This window comes from Oncorhynchus mykiss, chromosome 12 (assembly GCF_057628025.1).
Source record: "Oncorhynchus mykiss isolate SJ-2025 chromosome 12, ASM5762802v1, whole genome shotgun sequence".
Classification (NCBI taxonomy): domain Eukaryota; kingdom Metazoa; phylum Chordata; class Actinopteri; order Salmoniformes; family Salmonidae; genus Oncorhynchus; species Oncorhynchus mykiss.
Window position 1 is genome coordinate 85,675,557 of NC_143033.1, and position 14,220 is coordinate 85,689,776.

General features: G+C 44.7%; 1 protein-coding gene across 2 annotated transcripts; it reads right to left on the reverse strand.

The window, feature by feature from the left end:
* Positions 1-6,741: 6,741 nt before the first annotated feature.
* LOC110538643 (ATP-dependent RNA helicase DDX42) lies at positions 6,742-14,220 on the reverse strand. Of its 2 annotated transcripts, none has more exons than XM_021625587.3 (18): positions 14,104-14,220; positions 13,430-13,669; positions 13,145-13,292; positions 12,933-12,994; positions 12,407-12,443; positions 11,633-11,785; positions 11,413-11,517; positions 11,136-11,255; positions 10,866-11,042; positions 10,645-10,773; positions 10,427-10,526; positions 10,263-10,310; positions 10,079-10,176; positions 9,649-9,925; positions 9,243-9,469; positions 9,030-9,140; positions 8,809-8,907; positions 6,742-8,696 (listed from the first exon to the last, which is right to left on the reverse strand). In XM_021625587.3, exons 2-18 carry the CDS (start codon positions 13,660-13,662, stop codon positions 8,028-8,030), a joined length of 2,793 nt encoding a protein of 930 aa, XP_021481262.3. In that variant the 5' UTR covers positions 13,663-13,669; positions 14,104-14,220; the 3' UTR covers positions 6,742-8,027. The 2 variants fall into 2 exon arrangements, with proteins under 2 accessions (XP_021481262.3, XP_021481261.3); XM_021625586.3 differs by having other exon boundaries at positions 8,809-8,919.

Below are 14,220 nucleotides of genomic sequence, written 5' to 3' on the forward strand. Positions count from 1 at the left end.
ATGGTTGTTGGTGGTGGTGTGGGATCATTTACCATGTTTTATACCAGAGCCCAGTGGCCTGTACACACATTACTTTCAGTATCAGACATACTGTACTCCCTAACTAATTGTTTTTGAGGCGACTCAATCTGAAGACCTTGACCTATGGCAATGCCTGCAATAGTATTGCACGTAACACATTGATGTTGGCTCGATGAGTATCAGATAGATTGTATGTAAGGCTTCAGATCAGGTGTTGTGTGTAGCATACAAGGAGTTTTACTATGACTTCGGGCAGTGAATGGCCAGACAACGCAAGTCTCAGGCCCATGGAAGGAAGATTTGAAAGGCCCATCTCTTGGCATCGGAGAGAACATTTAGCAGTTTAAAATAATTTCCTGAAATTCTACAGATTGTCATGTGGCAAATAGATTTAGTTGTTGTTGCAGTTAAAGCTAATATCCTGCAAGAGAGAGAACTTAAGTTTTAGAGCTAAAATTACAGTGCATTCATGCAAAAAAAAGGGGGAATACAAGTATTGAGTTGAAAAATGTATAATTGGTGGACAACTGTGGATACCAATATTCCTGTGAGCCTCCCAGGCCCATGTTGCCCAGGGTTAAGAACATACATTGTAAATGAATAATATTACATTGTATTACACCCCCTAAATTTATTCCGTGGATCCCTTGGCCAAAATTAGTTTAATCGGTTAGTAATATTCATTTAAAATGAAGTACATTTTTGATATACACTGAACAAAAATATAAACACAACATGCAACAATTTCAAAGATTTTACTGAGTTACAGTTCATACAAGGATATCAGTTAATAGAAATACATTAATTAGTATTTCACATAACTGGAAATCCATAGATTGTCCATAGTTTATGCCTGCCCATACCATATCCACACCACCACTATGGGGCACTCTGTTCACAACGTTGACATCAGCAAACCGCTCACCCACACAACGCCAAACACACTGTCTAGCATCTGCTCGGTACAGTTGAAACCACGATTCCTCCTTGAAGAGCACACTTCTTTGACGAATAGATCATGATCATTAGACACCTCTTTAAATCTGCATATTTCTCCAAAGCTCAGTTGTCCCGAGTCTGCACAACACTACCAGGACCTATGATCAAGAGAGACACTCAAGTTTTTTAATACTATCTCTTTACACTTGACTCTGATGAAAATTGTCTTGGCTTCTTAAACCTTCAAGCTGCATACTGGACCGTATTCCAACTAAACTACTGAAAGAGCTGCTTCCTTTGCTTGACCCTCCTATGTTGAATACAATAAATCGGCTCCCTATCCACCAGATATATACCAAACTCACTAAAAGTGGCCATAATAAAGCCTCTCTTGAAAAAGCCAAACCTTGACCCAGAAAATATAAAAAACGATTGGCCTAATCAAATCTCCCATTCCTCTCAAAAATGTTAGAAAAAGCTGTTGCACAGCAACTCACTGCCTTCCTGAAGACAAACAATGTATATGAAACACTTCAGTCTGGTTTTAGACCCCATCATAGCACTGAGACAGCACTCGTGAAGGTGGTAAATTACCTTTTAATGGTGTCAGACCAAGGCTCTGCATCTGTCCTCGTGCTCCTAGACCTTAGTGCTGATTTTGATACCATCGATCACCACATTCTTTTGGAGAGATTGGAAACCCAATTTGGTCTACACGGACAAGTTCTGACCTGGTTCAGATCTTATCTGTTGGAAAGATATCAGTTTGTCTCTGTGGATGGTTTGTCTTCTGACAAATCAACAGTACATTTCGGTGTTCCCCAAGGTTCCGTTTTAGGTCCACTATTATTTTACCTCCTGGTGATGTAATTTGGAAACAATGTCAACTTTCACTGCTTTGCGGACGACACACAACATAAAATTGATGAAACATGGTGAAGCCCAAAAATTACCCACCCTGGAAGCCTGTGTTTCAGACATAAGGAAGTGGACGGCGACAAATGTTCTACTTTTAAATTCGGAAAAACAGAGATGCTAGTTCTCGGTCCCAAGAAACAAAGAGATCTTCGTTTGGATCTGACAATTAATCTTGATGGTCTCAAATAAAACTGAAGGACCTCGGCGTTACTCTGGACCCTGATCTCGCTTTTTTTTTACCCCTTTTTCTCCCCAATTTCGTGGTATCCAATTGTTTTTTTAGTAGCTACTATCTTGTCTCATCGCTACAACTCCCGTACGGGCTCGGGAAAGAGGAAGGTTGAAAGTCATGCGTCGGCCTCCCGGGTGGCGCAGTGGTTAAGGGCGCTGTACTGCAGCGCCAGCTGTGCCATCAGAGTCCCTGGGTTCGCGCCCAGGCTCTGTCGTAACCGGCCGCGACCGGGAGGTCCGTGGGGCGACGCACAATTGGCCTAGCGTCGTCCGGGTTAGGGAGGGATTGGTCGGTAGGGATCTCCTCGTCTCATCGCGCACCAGCGACTCCTGTGGCGGGCAGGGCGCAGTGCGCGCTAGCCAAGGTTGCCAGGTGCACGTTGTAGCCTCCGACACATTGGTGCGGCTGGCTTCCGGGTTGGATGCGCGCTGTGTTAAGAAGCAGTACGGCTGGTTAGGTTGTGTATCGGAGGACGCATGACATTCAGCCTTCGTCTCTCCCGAGCCCGTACGGGAGTTGTAGCAATGAGACAAGATAGTAGCTACTACAACAATTGGATACTACGAAATTGGGGAGAAAAAGGGGTAAAAAAAGAAAAAAAAAAAAAAGAGTCATGCGTCCTCCGATACTCAACCCAACCAAGCCGCACTGCTTCTTGACACAGCGGCATCCAACCCGGAAGCCAGCCGCAACCTTGGTTAGCGCACACTGCGCCCGGCCCGCCACAGGAGTCGCTGGTGAGCGATGAGACAATGATTTCCCTACCGGCCAAACCCTCCCCAACCCGGACGACGCTAGGACAACTGTGCGTCGCCCCACGGACCTCCCGGTCACAGCCACAGCACAGCTGGCGCTGCAGTACAGCGCCCTTAACCACTGCACCACCCGGGAACATTTGACGAACATACCAAAGGTGACTATAACAGTTACAGAGTATAATGGTGTGATAGAAGAAACTATAGATGAATAAACATTGTAGTTTCTCCACAATACTAACCCTAATTGACAGTGAAGCCTGTAGAGAATAAAACAATATTCCAAAACATGCATCCTGTTTGCAACAAGGCACTAAAGTAATACTGCAACAAAAAAGTGGCAAACTAATTAACTCTGTCATGAATACAAAGTGTTATGTTTGAGGAAAATCCAGTACTTTACCAAGTACCACTCCATATGTTCAAGCATAGCTTGAACTGCTGCATCATCTTATGTGTATGCTTGTAATCGTGAGGATCGGACCCTTCTTCTCCTTGTTTTCACCTAAAATGACACACAGGCAGTTAGATTTGGGTAGCTCAGGACCTGAAGCAAGGATATGCATATTCTTGATACCATTTGAATGGAAACACTGAAGTTTGTGGAAATGTTAAATTAATGTAGGAGAATATAACATTAGATCTGGTAAAAGATAATACAAAGAAAAAAACATGCTTTTTCATTTCTCTTTTAACCATCATTTTTGAAACGCAAGAGAAAGGCCATAATGTATTATTCCAACCAAGGCGCAATTTAGATTTTGGACACTAGATGGCAGCAGTATATGTGCAACGTTTTAGACTGATCCAATGAACTATTGCATTTCTGTTCAAAATGTTTTATCAGGACTGCCCAAATGTGCCTAATTGTTTTTTTAATACATTTGAGTTCAGAACTGTGCACTCTCCTCAAACAATAGTATGGTATTTTTTCACTGTAATAGCTACTGTAAATTGGACAGTGCAGTTAGATTAACAATAAGTTAAGCTTTCTGCCAATATCAGATATGTCTACGCCCTGGAAAATTCTCTTGTTACTTACAATCTCATGCTAATCACATTAGCCTACGTTAGCTCAACTGTCCCGCAGGCCGGGACACCAATCCTTTATAACTGAGCTAAGCACAGGCAATATCCTAGAGAAAAATCTGGTTCAGTCTGCGTTCCACAAGACCCTGGGAGATGAATTCACCTTTCAGCAGGACAATAACCTAAAAACAAGGCCAAATCTACACTGGAGTTGCTTACCAATAAGACAGTGACTGTTCTGGAGTGGCCGAGTTAAAGTTGACTTAAATCTACTTGAAAGTCTTTGGCAAAGACCTGAATTTTTTTTTGACAGAGCTCGAAGAATTTTGAAGAGAATAGAGGTAAATGTTGCACAATCCAGGTGTAGAAAGCTCTTAAGAGACTTACCCAAAACGAGTCAGCTGTAGTCGGTGCCATAGGTGCTTTTACAAAGTATTGACTCAGGGGTGTCAACAACTTACGCATATGACATTTCTATATTTCATTTTCAATACATTTGCCAAAATAAATGTAAAATATTTTTTCCCTGTCATCATGAGGTATTAAGTTGATGTGGAATAGGTCAAGGGATATGAATACTTTCTGAATGTACTGTAGGCTGCGACTAGCTGGAGAAGGAGCGCTCTGGGACGTTTGGTACACTGACCACTAGAAGGAGAGCACCTTGGCGGGGTGTAGCTGGTAGCCTGGGAGCCTGCAGGTAGCCGGTTGGCAGGTCATTTAGTAGACCAAATGGTACGGCTCTTGGTAGGCCTCCTGGTAGGATGCTTTATTGGCCACTTGGTAGGCCGGGGTGGCTGCTTGGTATGCTGCTACACTCCCTCCATTGTGTTACCATCCCAGGATTTGGCATCATGCAAAATAGCTTAAAGTCTAATTCGGCTGGGTGGGAGTTAACTCAATGGGTAGGTCTTCAAGAAAACAGGGAGATGGTAGTTAAACAGGCTTGGTCTTTATGGCTTCATTTATGGGTAAGTGTTCCATGCTGGTTTGGTTTGAAAGGGGCTAGTTATTGCAGGTGTGTATATTTAAAGAGGTAGTCCCGCCTCTTTCAGGTGGACGTGATTTGGTGTATTACATTGACTGAGGTGTGTGGCGACCAATAAGTAGCAGACTCCCCTCCAGGTAGGAGGGGTTTTGTACACTAAGGCTACGTTTAGACAGGCAGCCCAATTATGATATTTTTTACATTAATTGGTCTCTTAACCAATCACCAATCAAATATTTTCACATCAGATCTTTTTCATTGCTGATCTGATTGGACAAAATACCAATTAGTGAGAGAAAAAAATATGAATGGAGCTGCCTGTGTAAATGCACCCTGTACCTTTAACAAGTGTACATGGGCACATAAGGAGAATCTCAATTGCATAGTCCACGAGTCCTCTCTCCTCAAAACCCATTGGATGAGAAAGCAAAGGGTCCCTCCTCTCTGACCTCTTCTAATGGGTTTCGGGGAGGCGAAAACAGAGGTGTCACAGTCTGTCCTTTTGAATCAGTCTTTACCTGCCAAAGTCATGTTACGATATATCAGTTATCCTGTTAGAGCTTTCGTGCCGAATCCACTGCAGTGTTTCAGGTGCCACATTTATGGTCATGTCACACCAGTGTGTAGGAGGGAGATTCCAAGATGTGGGAAGTGCGCAGGAGGGCATGGGATAGAGGATTGTGTAGATTCTGTGGAAAAAGTTGTGTGTGCAACTGTAGGGGTGCCCATGTTGCTAGGGATCGGAAGTGTCCGGTGCGAGAGAGGCAGGTTGAGGAGGCCAGAGTCAGAGTAGTGTAGAAGGTGTAATACGTTGTGGCTGTGAAGAAAGTAGAGGAGGATGGGTCAAGGGTGAGGGATCCTGGCAGGATCCCTGTGAGTAGTATATCTGTGCCAGCAAAGAGGGATAGACCAACGAGTGATATATACTTCAGTAACAAAAAATAGATGTTCTGGTGGCAACTGCAGAGAAGTATTTGGTTGTATGAGATTTGACTTCATAAGAGTTACAGTGTGTGCTGAGTGATGGTGTCCCGTCCTCTCAGGCCGTTGGCATGGTGTAGGAGCAGATAGGGTCAACATAGTGGAATGTGCTAGTGGGTTTTTAATGAGTGTGGGGTTAGTTGAAGGGTGTTTTTATTTTATTCAGTATTTTCTATCACAAAGTATAATGGATTTATACTATAGTCCAGTTGGGGGCGGTAAGGCAACATATTGGATGCCAACTGCCGTTAAACCCCACCGAAGAGGGGACGCAAGGAGTATGCAATTAAGATTCTTCCTTACACAGGCACACACTCTGTCGATCAGGCTGGACATGGCTGGTGTTGGACCTCACTTGATACTCTGAAAAAGGATACCAAATGAATATATAAATAGGTGACAAAATACAGTCCAGTCTTTGGTAAAGTAAAGCCAGTCAACTTACCAAATCCCATATCAAACATGGCCTCACAAACACCAGTAACCAGCACAGTGTGTTAATCTAAACAGGAGGCCTGTCCAACCCTAGTTCAGCTGTAAGCAAGTGGGTCGGATCTGCTAGCTAAAACACCAGGGATACCACTCTCTTCCGGGTGGTGGCATTCTTTCTCACATGGTCAATCAGAAGAACATGGCCTTTCCTCAATTGTATACTCCTCACACCCTCCCTCTTCCTCAAAACCCATTGGAAGAGAAGATCAGAGGGGAGGGACCTCTGGATTTCTCATTCAATGGGTTTGAGGAGGTGGCAAGGAGAGCGGATACAAGGAGATTGCAATTGAGATTCTCCATGTGTGAGGAAAGAGACGCACCCAGAGTTGTGGCTGGCTCTGGATACCTTCTAAAAAGGTACCCTACAAACCACCCAAAAAGACAACTAAAAACCACATGATTTTATTAACAAAAATTAGACCATTGTTTTTTCACATGTATCTACTCAGTCTTAACCCTATTGTCTATGGAAGTTACATGTACACAGAGGAACAAAAATGCATCAAGGGTTAAATACAAAAAGGAATTGCCAATTATCGACAGCTGTTCGTGTCACATCTTGTGTGCAAATTACAGATATAATAGAGAATCTCACAGGTATTATCATGCCTAAGACTAGTCATTTTCAAGACAGAAGCCAATTCCAAATGGGAAGCTTTTGGAATAGAATGTTATGGCGTTTGAGAGTTCAGTTTTTCACTAGCATATAACCACTTCTACAATATCAGGTGTCAAAACGTAGTGAGTGGTGACAAATGTGGGACCAAGTGAATTTGTTTATTACAGTTCAGAACTGCTGTGTCAGCTGCAGCTAAGTTTAGAATGCACACTTATAGAACTGCCATTGACAAATTACAAACAGAAAAGGAGACTATAGACAAACAAAATAAACTGCCAAAGCCATTTTTTTTAAATCAAAAATACTTGACATCCTCCTGTGAATGAACTCAAGCGTAGCCTCACACAAAAAATGAACAAATACATTTTACATACACTCCACTTTCAAAAGCATTAAAAAACACCTAAGTGACAGAGAGGCACTTTACTAAGAAGTGAATACAAGCTGCAAAGTTCACAAACACACATGGATTCACAGGAAGTAGTACACTTATAATAAAAAAATGAGATCTGTCATTATTGTGGGCTGATAATATACACTCACATTTAGTCCAATAGGGCTATTGGGTTACTCAGGGCTAAGAGTTTAACTAGAACGACAGGGGGGTGTCCAGTGAGAAAAGACGTAAGAATAAAACAGACATCTCAAATCACAGGTGTTTTCTGTGGCTTCAGGACTGCATAACAGCTCCACTGCTCCCTTCTATTGACCAGAAAGATTGATCATCTCACTTACTCACAGGTTAAAACTATCTGGATGGTATATTTACAGTAGATTTCTTTATCCGTGCACAGTAGAGTGGAACTCTATCCAAAATCTCAACACTTCTTCAGACAAGCTGACAATCAGGAGCCATGTTTTTGAATCCCCAACCAATGCAGGATAGCATATCTTTCCCCTTGTATTCAGACCGCGCAGTAGGGTCGGTTCACACATTAACCCTTGAAATTCTGTGCATGTTTCAGCTGAAATGACCCGCTGTGCATCTACAGACTAGGCATGCTCATCTAAGAACAGTTGGTTGGTTGCTTTACAGGTGATGTGTTTTGTGCTTTAGTTGTCCCACCTACTCTTTTTGCGTTTTGGTGGATCTGGGACTGCAAAGCTGTCTTCCTCTCGGTCTCCTTTCCCCTCAGCTCTGTCCCCCCTTCCTTCACTCCCTGCCCTGTCTCCACTCTCCCTGTCACCTCTACAATCGTCTCGCTCTCTGTCCCTTCTACTTCCCTCTCCATTACGACTATCGCCATGGCGCCCACTGCTGCCATGGCGATCCTTGTCCCCGTATCTGTCGCGGTCTGCGTGGCGGTCCCGCTCCCCGTAGCGGTCCCGCTCTCCCCCGCCACTGTGCCGCTCGCTCCTGTCTCTCCTGTCACGATAGTGGCCATCTCCATGGCGACTCCTGTCATCACCATGTCTGTCACGGGGCCCTTCCCTGGGTGAGGGTGGGGCGGCATTCCCCTGAGGAGCAGTGGCCTGGCTGTCTGACACAGAGCTCAGGGAGCCAGCGCTGGTGAAGCCTGCCATCTTGGTGCCCATGCCGAGGGCTGCTGGAGGGGCCATGGCTAAGGAGGGGGGCCCACGGGGCCGGTCTGGGCCCTCAGGGGCCCCGGTGGGGACGGAGCTCAGACTTCCAGCGCTGGTCCAGCCTGAAGAGCTACTGGACTTAGTGGTGAGTTTAGGAACCATGCCGGACGCCGCCACAAAGTGGTTCTTATACTGAGACTGAAAAGTAGACAACGATTAAAGAGGGACTTCTAGACGTACAGAAATAATTAATGAGAAAAAGGGATAATTTTAAGCTAACAGAATAGATAGTGAGTGACAGTTTAATTACCTGGAAGGCTGACTTCATTGCTGACATGCGGTCTCCCATGGCTCCGGTAGGCTTGCTGTAGCCCTCATAGTTACCCATGGCAGCACCACCACTACGCTCCTGGAGAAACAACTAAATGTCAACAATTACCAAGAGTTACACTATTATGCCACTCATCTACCAACAAGATAAAACACTACAAATAACACAACTTATGTTACAAATAGACATGGCCAACTCACAGAACTTTCAGCTCCCAATCCTGGCCTCTCTCTGTAGCCCAGACCACCTCCTCCAATGTTTAGCTTCTTCCCTTTGCCGCCCTTGAAGCGTGATTTCCTGAACCAGGGATTCTGAGAGGAATACATCAAAGGAGGTCAGTAAAGACATCATATAAAATGAACCTTTACATAACCGTCCTCAATGCTCAGTCAGGGACATGTAGAATGGCTTACCTGCATTGCCAAGTCCATCAGCTCCTTAGAGACACTTTGATTGGCTCCCTCCAGGTTACGCACAAGGTCTCCTGCAAATGATGTGTCTTTACTGGTGAGAAGGGTGTAGGCAACACCCTTTTCTCCAGCACGACCAGTTCGGCCAATTCGGTGTGTGTGTGTGTCGATGTCCCGAGCCACGTCATAGTTCACTACTGTGCGTATTGAAGGGATATCCAGACCACGGGCTAGGGAGGAAATGACAAAGAAGGAGTGAATGATAGAATGACAAGTATGTAGGAGCACTGGAATCAAAACAATCAAATCATTGTCAGTGTCTGTGTAATCATACACAGATCTCTGATGATTGGAACGTTGTGCCACATTCATTCCCCACCCCCTCGTCTGCAGCCCACCCCCACCTCACCTGCCACGTCGGTGGCCACCAGCACGGGCAGACTCTTCTTCTTAAAGTCAGCGATGACCTTGTTCCTCTCACTCTGGTCCATGTCTCCGTGCAGCAGGCCCAGGCTGTGGCCCTCCTGGGTCAGGTTGGTGGCCAGCTCTTCACAGTTGGCCTTTTTGGTGACGAAGATAAGTACAGAGCCAGAGGAGGTAAACTCCACCAGGCGGCGGGTCAGCCAGCCCCACTTCTCCACCCCACTGGGCATGATCTCCACTACCTGGGTCACATCCTCATTGGCCTGGGGAGGAAGGATGGAGGATTGAAGAGCATTAGATGACTAAACTCCAGAAAATGTTCTGCCGCCAGCTGGTTGACTGTTCTGGCACTGTAGAACTTTAAATAAATTATAGAAGTGGCAATCAGAGGGTGATAGAAGAGCCACGGGTCTGACCTCCCCGATGTCTCCCTGCACCACGCGGATGGGGTCCACCAGGATATCTCTAGCCAGCCTCTCAATCTTCTTACGGAAGGTGGCGCTGAACAGAAGAGCTGTGAGGACAGGAGTCAAGTTAAGGTTCATAGGATGGGGTAGTCTTGTCTAAAACAAGTGTACATGCACACATACACACACTTACTCTGTCGATCAGGTCGGACATGGCTGGCAATGGATCTCACTTGATACTCTGAAAAAAGTTTCCAAAATTATATGATATAAATAGGTGTCAAACCATCTTCAGTGAACAATATTCTGGGCCTAGTGGTCATTGGGAACAAAAGAAAGAAGGGAAAGCCAACTTACCAAAGCCCATATCAAACATTCTATCTGCCTCATCAAACACCAGGTATGTCACTCTCTGCAGAGAGGTGGCCTTCTTTTTCACATGGTCAATCAGACGACCCTGTGTGAAGAACAACATACACAACCCAATAAGTGAAATGACCTCAGGGGATTATTTTCCTCCAATACATAAAGACTAAACACAGTCTACCACAGTGATTGTCAACTAGAGCTCTTACCGGGGTGCACACAACTATCTCTGCCCCCTCCTGAAGAGCCTTGGCCTGCTCCCACATGCTGCCTCCTCCATATACCGCCACCGAGCGCAGGGAGTAGGCTTTCCCAAAACGCTTACACTCCGCGTGGATCTAGGAAGCACAACCATCATTTTCAGGGGCCCAATCAACTTTTTGTCATGGAAATGTTTTGTTCCTGACCCATCTTTCCCTGGCTGTCTTACCTGCTGACAGAGCTCCCTGGTGGGGCACACGATGACTGCAATAGGCCCCTCTCCAGTCTCCAGTTCCTTCTGGTCCATGATGTGAACTAGCATGGGCCAGATGAAGGCTGCAGTCTTGCCACTACCAGTTTTCGCAATGCCAATCATGTCACGTCCACTCAGGGCAATGGGAACTCCCTACAGGACAGATGGGGAAGAAAATACAGGTGAGGCCTATTTGCTACTAAAGCAATATGAAAGTACCAACAAAAAAAAGACGTGCTTAGGTACCTGGCACTGAATAGGTGTTGGCTGAGTGTACTCCGACTTGCGGATTATATGCATCAGCTGCTCGTCAAACCCAAAGTGGGCGAAGCTGGTGGAGAGTTTAGGAGGGGCGGCACCAGACACCTGCCAAAGTCAATGAAGCAAAATAAATAGACGAGGCTTTCGGTTAAAGAGACAATGGGATCATACAACAGTTGTCTGTAAGTGGTATGTTGGCTAGGATTGTGTGGTTGGGTTTAGATGTGGTTGTATGTGTGCGTGTCCTTCTCCGGACACTTACCCGCAGGTTGAGTTTGTGTCTCAGCTCAAACACCTCGGTGCCTGTCAGGCTGAGAAGCTCCTCATGCTCGTTGTAGAAGTTCCTCTCAAAAGGTGGGTAGTCAATCTATAAGGGGATGACATAAATGTATGACCTCAGACACTAAAATAAAAAATCCAATTGACAAGATAACATAACTTCCTGCCTCTTGGCTCAGATAGGTGCAGTATGCAGCTGTTACCTCAGAGTGGTCCATCGGGGGCAGGGGCATGATGATCTTCTTAGTGGTGGGGGCAATGGGATTCCCATCACTGTCGTAGTCTATGTTCTCATCCTCGTCCTCTGCGGTCAGCCCAGCTGTGGGATTCTCTGCCATGTAGCGGAAGTAGGCTTCCTGCACAGAGCACAGCCGCATGAGTCAACCAGGGTCAGCTTAAACGCCTAATGTAGCACACATTCATGCAGGCACTCTTACCATTCTCATAACCGGGGGACATACATTCAAATACAGTCAACGGCAAAATACTCTGATGATTGCCCATATCAATGTCAGAGTCTAAGCCATTTTATGTTTTAACACTCAGTTTAAACCCGTCTTTGTGTTATTTGGGCTGAAATTGATCAGTGTCAGATTTTATAACCCCCCTTCACAAAGTAGTAAGAACAGCAACAGTTAATAGTAAACATTCATTACAGTATGGCATATTTGAAAAGAGATGATAAACTATTAATCAACATGCTTAGTTTAGGCATGGGTATATTTAAAAAAAAAAATATATATATAATTGTCACCACAAGTATGCATGTACATATCCAAGAAGGATAGGGCGAAGGATTCAACCTGCAATTGGGTTTGTTAGCATAGTGTGAGAGAGCGATAGAGTAAAAGAGAGAAAAAAAGAGCAAGAGATGTGGTAGGTGGTGAGACTTGGCCATAGATGGGTCGGGAGGGGAGGTTGGGGTCTGGAGGCTCTCTGATCAGTAGTAAATAAGGAACGTTGGATGGATCACTTACTTGTTCATCTTCCTCTTCAATGTCATCACGTATACCCCTGTAAAAACAAGCGGAGAAAAAAAAACTTCCCTGCGACTCGTTTGTTCACCCATGATTCCCCACAACCTGTCTAATGTCACGCTTATCCCCTCCCTACAAAGTCGCCATGCAAGGCAGGCTTGATGAGTTACCTACAGTATGGACCAAATGGGGAAATTTAAGGTAATTGAATGGCAAGACAGATTATTTCAAATGAGACATATCTCTGCTCCACAGTGGTGAATGGTTGCAGTGGGAACTTTATATCTACAGTATCTTAATAACATGCTAGAGTTTTGGGATGAGAATATATTAATAATTGAGACACTTGACTAATAACCATGGAAATATGTGCAAATCAATACACAGGTGAATGGGAAGAATGTACTACACCTGCCTGCCTGGTGGCCTTGAATAGGGCCTTTGCTAATAATATTTCTGCTTATATTATTGACAAGATCATTTTCAAGGCCCTAAGCTTAAATGGTAGAAATTGAAGGGATCTTACTTTTCAACCTTCTTTTCCTTCTCTTTTTCCTCCAGTTTCTTCATGTCTTTAGCTGCTTGGTCCTAGAGCAGACAAGAGGGTGAACAATAAACCCTCTGCAATATTTCCCAAAAGCTCTGTGACAATAACCCCAGATTTTAAACAGACAAACTACGGAGAAAATGTGTATATTCCTACATGATCCAGGTCTAAGAGGGGAATCCATGACTCACCTCCACTTGGGCCATGAAAGCATCCAGAGGATCATCCTCACTGTCTGAGCCCCCTCCAGACTGGAATTGTTGCCGTGTGGGGGAGTTCTCAGCTGGGATATATGGCAAATCTGTGCTGCTTGACTCCTCTTCATCATCTTCAAAATACCTGGAAATGGGTTAGGAAAGTTATCACCAGTCAAATGTAATTGAAATCAATGTAATACATCCTGCATAACTGGTTGATCATACAGCATACAAAGCACACCAAACCCAACCCTAAAGGAAAAATAAGTCTATACTCACGCATTCTCTTCATCAAAATTTGCTCTTTTTGTTCCTATCTTGTAGAATGCAGGGAGTTGCTGGTTCTTGCCATAACCTCCAGCTGTCCCTGCGCCTCCGAAGGACGTGTGGGATTTCTGAGGCACGCGCAGTTCTTCTTTCTTTCCTCCTCCTCCTCCACCACCACCACCAAGGGAAAATCCTCCAAACCCGAACCCTCGCTTACCACTTGGGCCACCCTTACTCCAGTTCATAGCTGTCCTACAGAAGTAAGGGGAAAAGAAAGATAATCACATTTGGTATTTGACTGTTGTAGATTGCTGTTGCATTCCAGTCCATTCATCGCAGGCCTTGTGTGTCACCCACAAACGTCTGCTAAATGCTAATCATCTCGTAAATCACTGTCTGGGGGATGTCAAAGATTATCTGTGGCTTCTGGCAAATTAATATATAAAATCTCGCATTAATCTGTGTCTAGCTAATGTTTGGATCTCATTAATTGGCTAAATTAAACTAGCTAACGTTAGCATGCTACGCTTCTCTAGGGCCGCAGCAGCACGACGAAGAAGTGGGTGTGTGACAAATGATTGACTGAGCAAATATGGCTTGTCAAAGGATATTTGCAAAATCAGTTAAATCTAGTGTACGTTAAACACTATAAACTAACCTCGTGGTTTCATGTACTGTTTATTTACCTGTTTTCACCACCAAGAAAGATCTGTTTACCACTGCCAAATCTCACAGCGCGACTCGAAAGTGTTTTGCGTCATTACCGTGTGTAGACGTAGATTACGCGCGACGGATTGCGTCTC